General features: G+C 36.6%; 2 protein-coding genes across 11 annotated transcripts in view; both read left to right on the top strand.

The window, feature by feature from the left end:
- Positions 1-3,656, top strand: part of LOC121315816 (receptor-type tyrosine-protein phosphatase kappa-like) — a 49,907-nt gene extending 46,251 nt beyond the window's left edge. For all 10 annotated transcript variants that reach the window (XM_041250277.1, XM_041250274.1, XM_041250269.1 and 7 more), the window contains 3 exons: positions 622-785; positions 2,140-2,275; positions 2,994-3,656. In XM_041250277.1, coding sequence (XP_041106211.1) covers positions 622-785; positions 2,140-2,275; positions 2,994-3,047 — 354 coding nt within the window. In that variant the 3' untranslated portion in view covers positions 3,048-3,656. The remainder of the gene's footprint in view (positions 1-621; positions 786-2,139; positions 2,276-2,993) is intronic.
- Positions 3,657-4,949: 1,293 nt separating this feature from the next.
- The window catches only part of LOC121315815 (protein THEMIS-like), a 36,086-nt gene continuing 22,304 nt past the window's right edge, over positions 4,950-18,731 (top strand). The window contains exon 1 of the mRNA XM_041250267.1: positions 4,950-5,220. Coding sequence (XP_041106201.1) covers positions 5,130-5,220 — 91 coding nt within the window. The 5' untranslated portion in view covers positions 4,950-5,129. The remainder of the gene's footprint in view (positions 5,221-18,731) is intronic.

Below are 18,731 nucleotides of genomic sequence, written 5' to 3'. Positions count from 1 at the left end.
GATGTGTAGATAAATTGGAAAAAAAACTATTTTAATGCCTTTTAATTCCAGGCTATAAGGCATACATATGTACACACACACACTTATTGTTCTAAATTGTCAGACAATCTTATATAACTTTTTAGGTTTATAATTAGGGCTTCTGTTTAGTTTCTATTAATTTCATTTTTCGGTACTTTATTTTTAGTTATTTGAGTTTTATGTAAATCTTTTTTTTTTTTTTGTGGCTTTTGCTTTTTATATACTGTATGACATTATTTTCCGTTACTTTCCAAAATGATTGGCACTTTTTTCCTGTCAAAATATGTAAAGTAACACGACAGAACTTGTACACTTAAGTTGTACCTTCTTTCTTTTGTTGTCTTTCGCAACGAAATCCTATGGTCACAGGCACATTCTTCTGGGTTTTTTTGTGTGTAGACATTTTTTTTTTACATTTCGCCACAATTTGCATTTCCTAGTAGTGCTTGTGGAAATAGTGTGGCAGGGTACTGTGCTAGTAATAGGAAGTTAAAAAGTGGTCTCTGCTGGAGTTCACTTTTGCTGTCAAGCTATTGAATGTAGGCCCCAGTTTGTCCATGGTCAAAGCTACTTTACTAATATTCACTCTGCTCCTTGTAGCCACAAGAGGGTTACCTGATGGTACGGCAGTTTCAGTACCTCGGATGGGCATCTCACCGTGAAGTACCAGCATCCAAGAGATCTTTCCTGAAGTTAATTCTTCAGGTTGACAAATGGCAAGATGAATGTGAAGAAGGAGAAGGACGAACAATTATTCACTGCCTGTGAGTAATATTGTTACCTGTGAACATTGAAATGCTGTGTGATGTCAGTTATAAAACGTGTTATGTATTGCTTATAGTACAGCTATTTTCATTTCCTATTGAACTACTTTTTAAGCATCGATGTGAGGAGAACTTGTATGATTTTGAAAATGTGCTGCCACTTCAACTGCTAATATAGCATAAACCATTTCAGCGAGCAGCTTAGTTTTATGGAAACTCCCTCAATCTTGCATCACCCTTTTGTTTTGACTGGCGTCATACGTGTTACACAGCTGTACTTCTCTCTGTCATATATCACAAACCATTTAAGATGGTGACTTAATTTTTGTAGGTTTATAAACTCTTTATGCTAAATATGTTGATTCAGTACATGTTAATGTTTTGTACACATAGCTGTAATTCAGTGTTGTCCAGTAAAAATGACCCTGTTCGCTGCCACACTGTTTTAACTTCTGGCCATTTTACATACACAAACCACACACACTTTAACATCTGAGTCTCTCGGTCCAATCACATGGTGTTCACTGAACATTAATCATTTCAGTGCCACACTGTTGGTAAACTGTTTTTTCTTCTATGATTCACGCAACACAAATTCCACTACAAGTGATATCCCTCTGTGTGTTTTTTTTATTTTTTATATTTAACACTTTTTATCCTGGATACATCTGCAGATGTGGCTGGCTTTGCAGGTTTATTAATAGAAGAAAAAAAAAAGAAACATACATTTTAACTATTTTTGTTTGCAGCGTTTGTGTCCCTTTGGGTAGTTCTACTCTGATAAAAAATGCAGTCAGAACTACAAACAGGATAAAATGTTTACAATCTAGATTCTCCCTTCACTTGATGTAAGAAAAATAACTGCACGCTTGTGAATGAGCACAGCTTCAATTACCGCTATCAGCCACATCTGTGTGGGGATTTAGAAAACAGAGAACTCTGCTTTGCTGCCATAGTGTAGGGTTTACTCTGGAAGTAATACTTTATTATGTCTTTTATATATTTTCTTCAGCTCATTGTCCTGCAGTCCCATCCATCAGTAGATTGTAACTTGACTGGTGTTTTTTAATAATGCACTTTTTTTTTTTTTTATATTGGTTATTGGTTGTAACTTCTGCTCACCTATCATAGTAACATTGTTCTAGGTAAGGCTATGATTAACATCCCTGATGGCAGCGAGGTTTTCTATTACACAAACACTCTGATTTTGTTAAGTTAAACCAGATTGAATAACATTCTTCTCTGACTTGAAATTGCTTGAAATCAGTCAGTAATCCATAAAGATGTGGTAATGCATTGGAATAATGGAATTGACAATATAACACTGAAATCCAACATCTGTTTTTTTCTGCAGAAATGGAGGAGGACGCAGTGGAATGTTCTGTGCCATCAGCATTGTGTGTGAAATGATTAAGCGGCAGAATGTGGTTGATGTTTTCCATGCAGTAAAAAGTCTTCGTAACAGCAAGTCAAACATGGTGGAAAGCCCAGTAAGTTATTGAAATAAGCAAACTAACTGTTTAGAAAAGTGTGTTGTCTAAACCTAAATTTCATGTTACAATGTAAGCAATTGTTGTATATTGACCACAAAAATGTGCTATAAATGGCTTCCTATTTGCTTGTATTAATTTGTTTTTTTAATCAGGAAAAGAAAACCAACATGGTATTGCTACTCACGTCTCTTAATTGTTTTGTGATAAAAAAAAAATAGCATTAAACCGATTCCTCTAACCACATCCTCTTCATATGCTGCAATGCAGTAAAATGATCTATTCCCACCTGTTTCAGTATACTGCTATCTCTAGCTAAGCCTTCACTGACGGTCTTTCGGAAATGTACTTTTTAGTTTGTGTAAAATACATGCAATATTCCTTGAGCTTTAAAAGAGAACACTCAAAGGTCTAGCCTAGTACCATGCCTTTGCACCTTGCTTGCGGTTACAAATGTTTTGATGCTTCTAAAATCAAGCTGAGTAGTTAATTAGCAACATGTCAGCCTGGCAGGCATCAATTTTATTTTAATTGAATGATTAGCATTTTGTATAAAAGAAGCTGCTTTTGAAGCTGCTCTTGTGGTGTTTGTTTTGGCATTTAATAGATGAAACAATACGTTTTATTTTCATGGTAACATTTCTAATGTGTAATAAAAATGCTGGTAAAGATGAATCTTAACTCATGCATTTTTTTTCTCTTTTTTTGGTGTGTATAGGAACAATACCGCTTTTGCTACGACCTGGCCCTTGAGTATTTAGAGTCATCTTAACGAGATCAAACATACTACATCTGGCATTTTAACTTAGAAACATTCCAGATTTAAAGCAGAGCAACAGATGAAGAAATTAAAGCGAACTGTCTTCAGGACAGGCGTTTGATTTTAAATATCACATTATCATTCTTAATATGCTGGGAATGTTAAATATAGTGATGTACTTCATTTGTAAATGTCTTTACATTGTGTCAAGCAGTGTTTGGTGCCACATGATTAAGACCCGATGGTTGGTCAGATTTGCTTTACTATAGTTTTACGTTTTTCAATGTTTTTATGTGCAGCCATTGTAAAGGATAACACTAAAGCAAACGTGTTGCATGCAAAAAAAACATTTTCTATGTTAATGCTTTTTTTTTATAACCGATATTCGTTTATCGGAAATGTTGTCTTGGATGAGTGCACTCTTTATATGAAAGTGCTGCAATGTAACATTGGCTTAGTAGCATGTATAATGTGCAATGATGGCTGGTTCACATTCTTTATTCATAGAGGATCTAAATCATAAGCCAAAGACTTTAGTGTAAATATGTCTATATGGATAAAGCAAATTGTTTGTATTTATTGTTTACTGTATTCTTTTTGATGGCTGAAGAAACAATCATTTTCTGTTTTTTTTTTTTTTGTTTGTTTTGTTTTTTTCTTTGCTGGAATTTAAAACTTTTTACGTAGTTTATTTTTTGTATGTGTTAATGGAAGTAGTGCACATTTTTTTAGGCCTCTACTCATTTTGTTATAGTGATTTATTTTGTGTAAATGCTTGTCAAATGTATCCATGCAGATAAGATTTCAAAAGGTCTAAAATAAATAAATAAACTAAAAAAAAAAGGTTACATATTTTTTCTTAATGTAATGTTTTCACATATGTTTTCATACTTTGAGCAGTAAGAGAACACGTGCACAGTATTAGCGGCAGCTTACAGGGTTTTGCCATTTTAAGGTAACAAATTTCACACTTGAGCAAGCTTGAAACATCTCAATTAGTCATGTTTATTTTGATGTCAGTTAACGTTGGCTTTTGGCTGTAACAAAGCAAACTTTGAAATAAAATATCATTTTGAAATCCTGTTGTCTTATTGTTATTGAGGATGTTAAATTCTGTAAAATATAGCTATATAAATCATTTAGGAATGTTTTTTGGTGGTCAACTCCAATTGCAATCAACTTGTATCTTCATTTTACATTTGGTTAATTAAATGTGTTCACCCCATTTTTCCAATGACTTCTGACTAACCCCTGTGTATGTATGCTCATTTGCATTATTTTAAAAAAAAAGATTAACTTATTTTATTATCTTCTGTTAAGTTACTTTGTGCTGAAAGAGTTCATAAGCAATTTATAATTGCCTCTATTTTGAATTGCAAAAAAAGGAGTAGTTCCCATTAGTTATTGTATTTGTTTTTTGTATAATCCTCAGCCATCTAAAACTTGTTGCATGTTAATTTCATGAATAGACTTTATAGAGAGTTGAAACCCTTGTTAGTGTGTTCCTTAGAGTCCTATTAAATTTGTATACCGGTAGGCTGTAAAAATAATATATAAAAATACTGGTGTTTATCAAGTAATGGAGAACATAAACCCAACTTGTTCTATTTCTTGAGTGCAGAAAATTATGACCAATTAATAAAAATGCTAACTACACAGCTGTATGGCATTTTATAAATCACCATACATATTAAGATTAATAGATATACAGTATATGTCACCTTTTTTTAGTGATTTCCTCCCATCTACTCTACATTAACTATCATGGTATAACTAATTATGAAAATATAATCATGCAAGTGAAACAAAGGAGGTGCTTCAGTCTGTTTTTTGAGGCTTCTCGTTTTGTGGTTAGTTTATTGTTTAGTTCAGGACTACTTCCACCCACATTTTCACACGTAGGGTAAGCTACAGTAAGGCAGCAAAGGCTGCATATAAAGTACAATACAAAAGATATGCCACTCGTACTTTCTCAATAACATTGACACAGAAATGCCTAATGCACACATGTTGCCTGATTTTTAAAATAAATATATTTTTGTATTCCTGAAATACACGTGTTCATGGGACATTCTCATCAAAAATCCAATTACAATGGCGTTAACACTGCAGGAGTATACTTACTCTTTAGATCCAAAGACCCTTCCTAGAATAATACAGATTCAATCTGGGATCTATTTTCAAGGTAAGAATGTTTAAGATTGTCTCTGGTTTTTTAAACACTGTAAAATGTATAAAGGTGGGTAAGCAGTTAGTCATTTACAGTAGATGCATGTATAAGCAAATCTTTTAAGGTACAACACAAAAAAAAGTTTTTTCGGCAAAACATTATACTACTACATTTATTGTATTTGGTTGTAAACAATGCTCAACAGTACACTGCAGGTATATTGAGTGTGTATGTTTTGTATTCAGTTTTTGTCTACTTTTTAGACTTTCACTGCCAAATTATTTTGCATTTAAGGTAACCTACTCAACCTACAATTGAGCTTCAGTTGATACGAGGAAATCTATCTCTCATTTTAAGTGTTTTTTTTTTTTTTTTTGAGAAACTAGTAATGCAAATTAAAGGTACTATAACATAATGGATACCATAGAAGTGCAGATGATTCTGAACTTGGTAGACTGCCTCATGTAAGTGTTAATGTTCAGATTACCATTTTCATATGGTCACTTTTATGTGGTAATGCTTTGGTGTGAACAATGAAATACTCTGACTGCAGTGTTGAAAGACTAATATATGATTGCTAGTGTTATATATATATATATATATATATATATATATATATATATATATATATATATATATATAGAAAGTATAGAATTTGTACGGGATAAGTTTGGTTGATTTAACCATCTAGCTACTATCTTGCAAACATGCCCTATTCAAACCAACTAAATTGGTAGTCGATGATGTCTTCTCTGAATTGTATTGAACATAGCCTGTACTAAACTTTTTTTTTTAAAAGCACTTTATTTTTCAGCATTAAGAGCTATTCACACTATTGTTTATTCGCTGCTTTTTTTTTTTTGCACCTGACGTTTCGCAGCTATTTTTGTATTCAGACTTGCGCATCAAATACACTATGTAACACAATTTTTGTTCCTGGGTAGTAAGTGTTATTTCCTAATTGCTTATGCCTCAAAAGTATAGAACATGGCTATTATTCCCCACAAACTTTGCTTTTGTGACCAGGACAGTGATATTTCAAAATATCACTATTTGTTTTGTTATATTGTTATGTGTCAATACAATAAATACAGTATAATCGTAAATCTTGAAAAACTACTCACTTCTAAATCTTTTGTAGTCATTTTTGTATTACTTTAGTATAAATACATGTTAATTTGGATTCATATGTTGTTTTTTCTGACTTTATGTGAACGAAAAGACACACATTCGCCCGTTTTTTCATTGGAAATAGGTCAATTTCAAAATATCACTGTCCTGGTCACAAAAGCAAAGTTTGTGGGGAATAACAGCCATTTTCTAAACTTTTGAGGCTTAAGCAATTAGGAAATAACACTTACTACCCAGGAACAAAAAAAAAAAAAAAATTGTTACACGGTGATGTCATAAGCAAGATGGGGGGACGTCTGATTATAGCAGTGCAGAATATCTTGTTCTTTTGATAAGCAGCACAAGAAATATCTCGATAAAGAATACAAACAGAAATGGTGGGAAAATATGAGTAAATCAGAAAGTAAGCACTATATTAAATTAAACTAAACACACTGTTGACTACAGGTTTTCGACTACAAGGAAAATTAAATTAATAGCTAGTTGAGGCACCTTTAGCAATAATAATCTCTAACAATTAGGTATTTGTCAGAGCTTTTGGCAGGATTCTTTAGTAATTTGAATGAATTGTTCCAGTTCTTTCAAATTCTGAGGATTTCTCTTGCGCACAGCCGCCTTCAACTCCAACCAAAGATTTTATTCAGATTTTTCTGTTTTTTTTTAAATTATTATTTAATATTATTGATTATCGTACAGCATTTACAAAATTTCGCTACACACAAATGTCAAATGCACATTTGTAAATAAATAAAATTTGACTACTGTGATATTAGTTTGTTGAAAAAAATCCAATAAATCTGTCACAGAAACCAAAACGTCTTGAAACCAAACAGTACTTTCTATATTATTTCTCTAGTAACGTTTTGAAATGGACCAAATAGAAGCCAGTATTTTTATGTTTTACTGTTTATTTCATACCTTTTACGTCAATATTAATAAGGGCTTTAATTATTGATTTATGATAGATGATTGGGGCTAGGAGTTTGTCACGGAAAATTTGGACGTAAATCACAGAGCAGTCACGGTCAATGTGTTCAAAATCACGGAGAAAATGACAGAGAAAGAATAACGTCAGGGGCATAAAAAAAGGTAATAAAATATCTGTCTTTAATAAAAGCATATGGCAGCGTTGGTGCGCACAGGTTCAGCAAAGAAGGACGAGACAAGCAAATTAAATTTCAATTTGTTGCTTTTTTATTTGCTCTGCAACGGTGACTACTAACTAACAGTAGCATTTATAAACGCTGAACTAAGTAGAGAAGAGATGGCAAGCGTAACACACTGGGGGCGAGAAACACACACAAGGATCACACAAAGAGGGTGTGGGGTTGACAAGAGATATGTACATTAAATTAAGTGCAACAATTAAAACACAAGTGGAACAGTAATCTCAATTAAAAAGAGGAAACTGTTCCTCAGCAAATGCTGGCAGTTAGTATAGTACACACACACACACATGCATGCACGCACATCCAGACACATTGAATTTATGAACTGTTAACATAACTTTCAAGAAGTATTTAATCAAAGAGCTTAGTTTGATTCAGAATTTTCTTTCTCCTCCATTTTTTTTTTTTTTTTTAAAGGACAGCAAGTATGATGTTGGAGCTAGTTCAAAATATGTAATTATTTATTCGAATTAATAAATGATAAATGGCTTTTTTTAAAATGTGTAATTTAATATTAATGAGAAACACTTTCCAATAAAATCACATGCATATTGAACACAATTTACTAACATCCCATCAAGTTACACACATCAACAAAAATCGCGGACACTAGCAAAAGTCACTGAATCCATGACACCCGTAACCACCGTGACTAAATCCCAGGCCTATACGTGATCAGGATTTATAGTTAGTAGTCCTTTGTTTTTTAGGTGAGTGATATGAGACACAGCTAGTATAAATGACTTAAGGTCCTTTCACACTGAACGCGCCATGCCAAAATGTCGATGTCAGGGGTATTTTGATGCAGTCAAATTGCTTTCACACGAAAAGCGTTCAAAATCATTAGAATGCAAGAAACAAGAAGTCGAGATCGCAGACCACGACGAAGACTTATTATTATTATTATTATTATTATTATTATTATATGAAGCACATCTGTGGCGTAAAAGCTGTGGCAGTTGTAGATTTTGGGCCCATGATACCCTGAGAAGAAAAAACATGCTGGGGGAATATCGTCGTCTGGTCCAAGAGCTGAAACTGGACGAAGATAAATTCGTCACCTACTTCAGAAGGACCAGGCAAAAGTTTGCCATGCTGCTTGACTTGTTTGATCCAAGTATCACAAAACAATCAACCAACTTCCGAGAGTCCATAAGCCCGGAACAACGTCTGGCAATCTGCCCGAGGTGAGTAATATAATAAATTTAAATTATATATGTGCAGTCTTGTAAAAACATATATATTCTCTTTTTATCACAGCTACTATAATTTCCTGTATTGAGCTTTAAAAGAAAAATAAGAAAAACAAATACAAAGTCACCTACTTTGGAACGCTGTTTAATAATAATAATAATAATAATAATAATAATAATAATAATAATAATAATAATAATAAATGTTTTTGTGGCATAAAGAGACGCATAATAAGAATGTGTCAAAGTATACATGTTGTCCATTTCATGTATAAGGAAAACTGAAATTTCCCCCATTGTTTGTGTACAATCAAGGGCCCCTTCAAATTCAGGCTTACAGTATTTTAATTACAGAGGTATATAAATGACCATTTAACGTTTTGGAATTAAATATCCCAGTGTATCATTTTAAATATGTTTTACACAAAATCTGAATAACGTGTTATCTAATAAGTGCAACTAACTTCATTTTTAAAATATATTGTATATTAAATATTTTATCATGTTTTTTTAATAGGTACTTTTTTCTATCGTGTTGATGGGACTTGTGAAGGCCATTTTTCATCCCCATTGATGTTGGCAGTTATGATTACATTTTCTCCAATTCAGCAGGGAAGGCACTAAATTCCAACATGTTCCCCCTGCCACAGCACTACCAGCTGCACCAAGGTTAGGCCCAATGCCATTTGCTTTGGTGGGAAATGAGGCCTACACACTGAAGACATACCTTCATCGGTCATATGCTGGAAGAGGACTGACAGAAGAACAGAAAGTCCTTAATTACAGGCTGTCCCAGGCACGGAGCTGCTCAGAAAATGGTATTCTTGGGCAGTGTTTTTGAATATTTAATTGAAGAATCTTGTTGCAGCCTGACAAAGCAGAAAAAGTTGTCAGAGCAACTTATGTCTTGCACAACTTCCTGCAGAAGTCAGGAGAGGAACATCAGCGACAGGAAATGATCGAGGAGGAACAGCCACTCGAGGGTAGTGGTATCCTTAAAATAATAAGGATACCACTTGTTGTATACCATATATAAATGAATGAACTTGTAATAACCCACATTACATATTTTATTACAGGACAGCTGCTTGATGAGTTTTATAATATTGTGGACCTTAGGCTGTCTTCATGACTCTTAAAAAAAAATAGTTAAAAAGCTAATTAGTAGCACGACTGTCTATTTTTTAAACGATGCGTATTAATCTAGCAGAAATATTTATTTGTATAACCAATTAATAAACAAATTTAAACTCCTTTTTGCACTCTGAAGTATGTTATCCATTATTTTACCCTCTGTTATCAAGCTGCTTTTAATTTAAAATAAAGCCTTTCATAGATAGCTGCCTCTTCCTGCTCCTATATCCTCCACTGCCAAAAATCACAAGACATTATTCTTTAGCTACTTAGAAAAAAAATGTTTTAAGTTAATACTCTTGTGTAACGTTATATTGTCTATCACCAAACAATATAAACTTGTAATAATCCTTAACAATATAGTCAACTAGCATGGAGAAAACAGTTTTGGAATGTAAAACACTGCAGAAACAACACTCTCTGCTTCAGAGTCTCAATAGGGGTCTTTTTCACTTCCATTGTTTTTTTTACTACATCTGAAAGTCACAAGATGTGCAAATAAAATGAAAATATTCTTATTATTTATTACATTTGATTATAACAATTAAATGCAATGTGTAAATACACATTACATAGTGAGAGAACAAATGGAGTTAAGATAATCATTAAGATAATCATTCCTCTGTTGGTAAACAAATGTTTACCATCAGAGGAATTCATGTTGGCAGCGATTTCACTCCATATATTTTCTTTTCTTAATGCGTCCTTGTAGTTTTTATTAGTTTGGTCATAAAGTTTGGTATACTTTGACACCTCTGCAATTAGACATTCATCAGTTTCGTCACCCATGTTGTTGATGATGTTTGTTGTCAAGACGATGCGGCCGCGAGCTGGAATGTGATTGGTTAGATAAATAAATTTACGCAAACCAAAAAATAAAGACACAGTCTATTTTTGACACCATCGGTTTCACGTGACGCAGCCAGTGTGAAAGCCTCCATAGGATGTGTTGTTCCCTAAAAAAAAAAAAAAGAATTTACGCCGGATTTTGACGCCTCGATGCAACGTGCTCAGTGTAAAAGGACCTTTATTGTTATTCTAATAGCCTACGGAGTAGAACACAGCCAGCTTTCTTTACAGCAGCGGTTCTCAAACTTTTTGGGCCGTGCCCCTTCTTTTCTGTGGTACTTGACGCCACCCCAACCCCGCCACACTACACCACACCACACCCACATACACGTACCTATACTGGTAAAAAAAAAAAAAATCCAACATGCCACTCTGTAGCACTGCTGTTTTTTTTTCATGAACCAGTCACTGATCCATTTTTTTTTTTTTTTTTTTTTTTTTTTTTTTTTTTTTTTTTTTTTTTTTTTTTTTTTTTTTTTTTTTCGTAATAAGAGCAAACTTAACACTGTACATTAGTTTACTGATTGTGACCAATGCTTACTACATAGTAGGCTGATGAGTTTTGTATTTACACTTTTAATTCCAAAAATATTTAAATAAATGTTTACTTAAATAAATATGTCTGCTAAAACAGTATCTCATTTACAGTAACTCGTTGTAGCATCTACAATGTAACTGCAGCAATCAGTTACAGTATTTATCATTCTTATATGACCCTTTTATTTTGTAAATTTAAAAAAAAAACCCTGAACCTTCCCAACAACCCCCCCCCCCCCCCCGAGGACACAGTAGTCCGTAACCACCACCCCACCCACTGTGTGTGAACTGCTGCTCTACAGTGTGTGTAATAAAAGACATCAGATGCACAGGTTTCATGAATGTTGAATAATACTCTTAACTGGTTCAGTAAATTCTTGATTTAGGGGGTATAGGAGATGCCCATTTGTCTGTATGCTTTTCAAGGTAACTTTTTTTTATATGAACCTACTGCAAATGTAGGTCATGGTGGCTTTTTCATGATGCTATTTTTTAACACTGTAGTAGCAGAAAGGGCATGTTAGTCATATACTATACTTTGTTCTTAGTAGTGTAAAAATGAATACAAATTTTAAAAACAGATATTTAGTCTATTTAATCTTGTTCCTCATACCTCAAAAAGTAATACATTATAAAAACAACCCATAGACGAGGACTTTTTTTTTTTTTTGTTTGTGGTCTGATCTTGGATTCCGGCCTTGAAGTACAAAGCAGGCTTGTAGAGAAACAGCACTAACTAAAAGAGAACATAAAATAGGGGACTTCTGGTTGAAAAGAGCAGGAGGGAGAAATAGCTACAAATACAGGTTGATTCAAGAGATGATAAAAAGGGCAAGATGAAAAGGTAAAACAGGATAAAGGCAATGGAGCGATAAAAAGATTGATTGGGAGTTGGAATCAAAAGATCTTTGACAAAGGGTGAGAAGTGTGTTCATAAAATATCTGAATAGGAGTGTTAAAGTGAAAAGAAATACAATCCAGAAAGGTTAAGAGATAAAAGATTTGACAGACAATTCATTAAAAAATTGAATTGGTCTGCTCCTTCCTCCAGTAATTCTAAAAAACAAACGCAAAAAAAAAAAAACACACTCAAGAGAGCAACAGGATAAACGTTAAACAGGATAAAAAGTTTTGTCACCAGTTTTAACAGTGCTATTCCCTCAAAAGGACAACCAAAATAAACTTATATCCAGGTAAACCTTATCAGAAACAAAGTCATATGTTTTGTTTAGTGCCACATTCAATGTAAATGCACAAGCTGAAACGGTCATCTACTTGACATAGTTTCTTACACTGCAAGTCACCGTGTAATTTCTTTGTGTTTCTGAATTATGTAAACTTACCTAAAGATTTGATATGAGAGCACAATATCGCTTAATATACATTTCACTCAAATTAGGAACATCAAGTTCCATGGCAAATCCTGCAAGTTGGATGCATCTGACTTCACATTACAAACATATTACTTGACATAACTCTGCAATAGCATTCTGCCAAGAGCAAATCTTTGAAAAATTGTTGTGTCAAAGGACTAGGTATTATAAATGGATAGGTTGCTCATAGGAGCTGACTGTTCAGACAGTTTTCTACATTTTGAAAATTGTTTTATTTTAGGTATCACTTCAAAAAAGTTAGCCATCATTATGACAACTAATGCTAAATATAATATGTTTGATTCCACATTTAATGAGGTAGTGCTAAGGGTAGAATGAGCATTAAATTCTGTCGAGTTGGTCTGGTCTGGAACTTTGTGAACATAGTGTTTCATAACACTTTAGTGTTTGTGCACTATATTATTTTAATATATATATATATATATATATATATATATATATATAGAGAGAGAGAGAGAGAGAGAGAGAGAGAGAGAGAGAGAGAGAGAGAGATATGTGTGTGTGTGTTTTAAAATGTCGTTGATACATGAATGGATTGCAACTGCCCGACCCAACTGAAACCATAGCCTTCACAATTACTTTACAATCATGTGACACCTGATTAATCAACTACCAATTTCTGAGGCTGACCCTTCAACTATGTATGAAATTTGCACAAAAAAGCATAGGAACAAGCCATAAATTTAGAGTCATGTAGACCAAGCTGATAGATTAATCAATGTGAATCTGTTTTAAAGACGAGGTGGTGGGAAGCAATTTGAAAAATTAAAAAAATGATTGGAGAGTGTACAGGATGTTACTTACCACTGCTGGTGGGCTGAAACGGGGCTGGTGACACACAGTTGATAGGATTTATAGCATTTTGGTTAACTATGACAGCGTCAAGAACAGACTGTACACATTATTTCCAGAACAACTGTTAATAAAATTTCCTTTTGACTATAGTCTTGGGAGATATAAAACCTGTCTGAATAAACCAATATAATAACATGGAGCTGACATCGATCATTCACATTAAGATACAGTTCACAAGTCAAGCTACTCTTTTTGTTTCATATTAACTTCTGTTACTATATGCAGCTAACCTCTCCAAAAATGTATTGAGAAGTACTAAAACTGTGTCTTTCGTGTTTTTAATTTAGTTACTCAAACCGAGTTGGGAATATTCAATGCAGTGCGGTACTTTTATGCCAAGTGAAAACGCTGGGACAGCCAGATTATGTTTTTAACTTTCCCGAAGTTCAGTGAACACAAGAAATAGAGGGAGCACATATTAGAAAGCAATGAATTTACATGAATGCTAGATGTATTTTTTTTTTTTTTTTTTTAAATAATACTAGCTAAAAAAAATTATTTTGACAAGACAAATGTGCCTTCTAATGTGTAAGTTATTTAGTTAGTATTTGTTTCACATTAGAAAGCGGTTTCAATTAATGGCGGCTTTGAAGGCTATGCTTGGTATTGTATCAAAGGGAGCTGTAATATACAGTACAGTCTGCACTTGGATATCCGTCACCAAGATACACTTCAGTGGTGTTTACCACCCTTGTATTAAGGAAATTTTACTTACTGCTACAATACGTACCAGATTTAAAAGTACGTGTTGTATTACAATTCATGTGTCGTCTCTTTTGGCAAGTGATATTTTGGGAATCATATCGTTCTGAATTCAAATACTACTTCTGTTGAAAATATAGTACTATGTCAACAAAACGATAGGTTACAGATGTAACCCCAGTTCTCTGAAAGAGAAGATGACCATCAACACCATACTTTTGAGATATGCTTGCTTGTCAGGTATTCCCCGTTACATTTTATATCAAAGCTGCCGATAGGACCCTCCGTGGAGTGACGTCCTCGATCCTGCCTACTGAGGCAATAAATAGTCACCGTGCAGAGACATCATCCTCTTTTGCCTCGAACCTGCGATTGCAAGTGATGGAACCTTGCAAGGTAGGTGGTCATCTTCTCTTTCAGGGAACCAGAAAGGCTGTCTTCATAGAGTGATATTTCAACTCTACAGAATGTATAGGCTCAAACGAGGCCTTAGTAAGAGCCTCCAATACCACATCTAGTCTCCATAAGGGGAGGACATCCTTTCTAGAAAACGGGTTGCTAGTACATGAGCGCCTGGGAATACTGAGTCAATGGGGACATGGCATGCAGATATGGCTTCTAGGTACACTAGCATTCTACATGTACTGAAGACTGCGTCTGAGAGTTCTAAGGTGGACAGACCCATAGTTTGAGTCTGCCCGGCTCTGGGTGCCAGAGGATGCCTTTCGTCTGGCTGAGGAGATCCATGCCTAGTGGAGTCTCCCAGGGCTAGCCCTGCAGCAGCTGGCAGAGGCACGAAAATCAGATTCTCCTGAGCCATCTGGGGGTCACCAGTAAAACTGTCGCCTTGTCTCTCCTGGCCCTCTTGAGGAAGGCAGGGAGCAGCGGTATCAGCAGGAAAGTGTACAAAGGCTCCTTGGACCACCGTCGACTAGGGCGTCGATGCTTACTGGACCTTCGTCTCTGTTGTGGCAAAGAGATCGACTTGGGTTTCCCCAAAGCATTCCCAAATGCGCTGCAACACCTGAGGGTGCAGTCGCCATTCTGATGGAGGAGGACCCTCCCTCGATAGGAGGTCCGCTGCCCAGTTCACCACTCCCGGGAGATGAATAGCCCAGAGGGACGGTGTAACGCCGGGGACCAAAGCCTTCCCTTGTGGTCCACATACGCAACTACTGACATTTTGTCCATGCAGACAAAGACATGTCTGTCCTGGAGCACAGGGAGGAAATGTTGAAACACGAGATGGACTGCTCTCAGCTCTAGTGCATTTATGTGCAGGGATGCCCAACGGTGTGACCAGGATCCGCAGACTCCTCTGCCTGCCCAGACCACCGGTAATACTCCAGGTAATTCATCTCCCTGGTTCCTTGCAGCCGCAAGGGAGCTAGGATGGTATCCATGCACTTTGAAAATGTGTGGGGGGCTAAGGAGATGCCAAAAGGCAACATAGAAAATTCAAAGAAGCTGTCCTGAAAGGCAAAGCGGAGATATCTTCTGTGCGCTGGATAGACAGGAGCGTAAAAATACGCATCTTCAGGTTCACTGTTGTAAACCAGTCACCCGACTGGACAGACTGGAGGATGTGGAGATGAGTGACCATCTGGAACCTCCTCTCCCTCAAGAACCAATTGAGGTGTCTCAGGTCTAGTGTCGAAGGCTGCTGTCCTTTTTTGGCACCGAGAAGCATCTCGAGTAGAACTCCTCTCTTGAGAGGTGTGTTCTATGAGACAGGTGGCTTGTTTGACAAGCAGTGTTTCTACTTCTTGTCTGAGAGCCAAGACCTGGAGAGGATTGTTCACAGATGTGACCGTGATTCCTTGAAAGGGAGGAGGTCCAGCTTGTAACCAGTGTGTACGGTGGCGAGCACTGGTGCGCACTGGTGTTGTGCAAATGGGTGGGTCTGAGGCCGCAAATCTTCAGGGCCCCTGCTGGGGCTGCTGTGGCTGGTGCGAGGACTGTCTTGGAGGCTGCTGAGGCAGTTTCGTTGGAACTGTCTCCCTGATCTCTGGTGCACTGGGGCTTCACACCTGGCGTTTCCTTGTCCTTGCTGACGGACCCATCTATTGGCTGCCACAGAGGTCTGGAGGAGGTGCCTCAGATCTCCCCATGGCGCTGTGGGAATTGGAACAGTTACCATAGTAACTACTGGACGCCATAGCCACCCCCTTCCTCATGCCAAGGGGGAGCATTGCAACCAACTGTCTAGATGCCTGTCGCTCTCTGTGGGACCGTTGAAGTATCTCCTCTACCGCTGGTCTAAGTATGGGCGACCTTGAGTGGCTGCGAGCCAGACGCGCTGAAGCCTGCGTGCAGGGTATGCTCTGCGAGGGGCTCACAGACAGAAGGAAGAGAGGGGAACCTGAGACTTCTGACTCCACATGAGACCCAGGTGCATTAGAGGAGGTGTCACCTAAACACTCTGCCAGCCTGCTTTGCAGGGTCTACCCAATAATTGTGCATATTGCACAGAATGCCTTGTCATGGTGACAGAGGCTTGCTGCATGCCCAAGCATCTGACGCAAAGGAGATTCTTGCCCTGTGGGGGAAATTTCCCTCTGCAGGATGTGCAAGGGTGAAAGCTGGTTATTTCAACATGCCAGCGGTGAAGTACCAAGTCACGGAACATTTAGAGCGTCGACGGAGCCAAAGCACAGAGACATCGGGGCTATAGGGCACAGGGGTACCCAACTGGTGCAGTGCGTAGATTGCAGCGGGATAGCACTGCCTGCAAATGGGAGAGACTTTTTTTGTTTTTTTGGACCTACACACTGCCTTTATGGGTGAGTGGTTCAAGTCTGCTCAACAGTAGGACCAGGAAATACCAGGCCTAATGGAGGAAGCACATGGTTGTTGTTTTTTTTAATAATCTACATGGCAGTAGTACACACAGAGACTCAAGCAAGCTGGAGTGTAAACAGTAATAGAGAAAACATTACTAACTAACAACCTGTAGGGGCACTAGGCCACGCACAGCGAGTGGGTGTGCCGAGGTAGCTCAGGGTCGTGGATTCAACAGCGGCACGCAACAGAACTGGGTCTCACTAGAGGATCACATTCCTTAATATTTACTTTCAAACAGCTGCAAAAAGCAGAGGAAAAGATAGAAGCACATGCAGCAAGCTGCAAGGTAGTAAAGCAGACTACAATCAACAGGTGATGTAGGATGTTGAAAATATACAGTATATTTTATAATTTTTTTTTATTTAATTTTTTTTTTTTTTAACAAAATGCCGTTGTGCAATGTTAGCTCAGTCTTCTGCTGCCGAGTTTCTGATTCTGGGGAAGTGGCAAGTCGACGTCCAGCAATAAAATTGCAAGGGAACTGCAGAAAAAACGATAACGTTAGAGTTCTTAAAGAGTCAATCACACAACTGGAAAAAGGTTATACTCACCTTACCTACCCTGGTCATGAGAAGGCAAAAGAGGGTGTTGTTTCTGTGCAGTGACTATTTATTACCTTGGTAGGTGGGACCGAGGACGTCACTCCACGGAGGGGCCTATCGGCAGCTTTGATATGAAACGCTTAGTGAGTATGTGATAAGCAGGCATATCCCAAAAGTATGGTGTCGGTGGTCATCTTCAAATTGAAAGGGAACCAATACAGTACATCTATATGAAAGCCTACTTATTTTAAAACACAGTCCTTTCAGTTGTGCATTTTTCATATTGTATCCCTGAAAAAGGGGCCAAAATGAAATAATCAGATATGCGTCACACACGTTTAACCATCACTAAAGTCAAAATTTTATAGGGTTAGATATGTGAGTGCTGACTGTATATTAATTTATAAACACACCCGTAATAAAAGAAAACAGATAAAGGGTAAAAATGCAGACTACATGCATATCTTATAATTATATATCACATGGTTCAAACTAGTTGTTGTGGTGTTTAGTAATATTCGTAGCACAAAGTGTGATTGTGTTTAAATTTTTTTTTGCAAAAATTGCGTAATGGAATTTTGGGAGTTGTTTGCGGACCACCTGGTTTCTCACAGACCACAGGTTGGGAACCACGGAGCTAGGATATTCACCCTTTCCTGTGAAAGATGGGTAAGAAACAACACCTATTATTAGGTCTACATCTCTGTCAGGGGGTAAATGTAATTGAGAAGTGAAAAGATAGACCTTGACCTAAAAAATGAGATCTTGATATTTTGTTCTTTTGGTGTTATTTTTAGTAACACAATAACACAACTTCACAAGAAAAATCAGATACATGTACAAGTGGTTTGAACCAGAACCTTTTTTCAGAGAGAACAAGTTTACAGTTAGCAGGATTCCTCGAATATGGTCCATTGATTCAGGAGCATAAGCGGCATGATAGTCTGTGTCCATCCAATCAGCTTGTCCCTTGATGATGTGGCTGTTTAAACCAACATCAGTGTAGTCTCCAGGGAATGGCAAAGCAGAAAACCACCACCAGAAAGCACAACACATCTCTAGGGAGGCTGACATTCAATACTGTGATATGTTACAGCATGTATACTGTGTACAGAATACAAGTAAAACTAAAAATTCATAAATGAACAAGATAGTAACAGAACAATAGTACATAGT

The sequence above is a fragment of the Polyodon spathula genome, chromosome 5 (genome assembly GCF_017654505.1).
Source record: "Polyodon spathula isolate WHYD16114869_AA chromosome 5, ASM1765450v1, whole genome shotgun sequence".
Classification (NCBI taxonomy): domain Eukaryota; kingdom Metazoa; phylum Chordata; class Actinopteri; order Acipenseriformes; family Polyodontidae; genus Polyodon; species Polyodon spathula.
The sequence above is the reverse complement of the archived record's forward strand: the minus strand, read 5'-3'. Positions and strand labels throughout refer to the sequence as shown.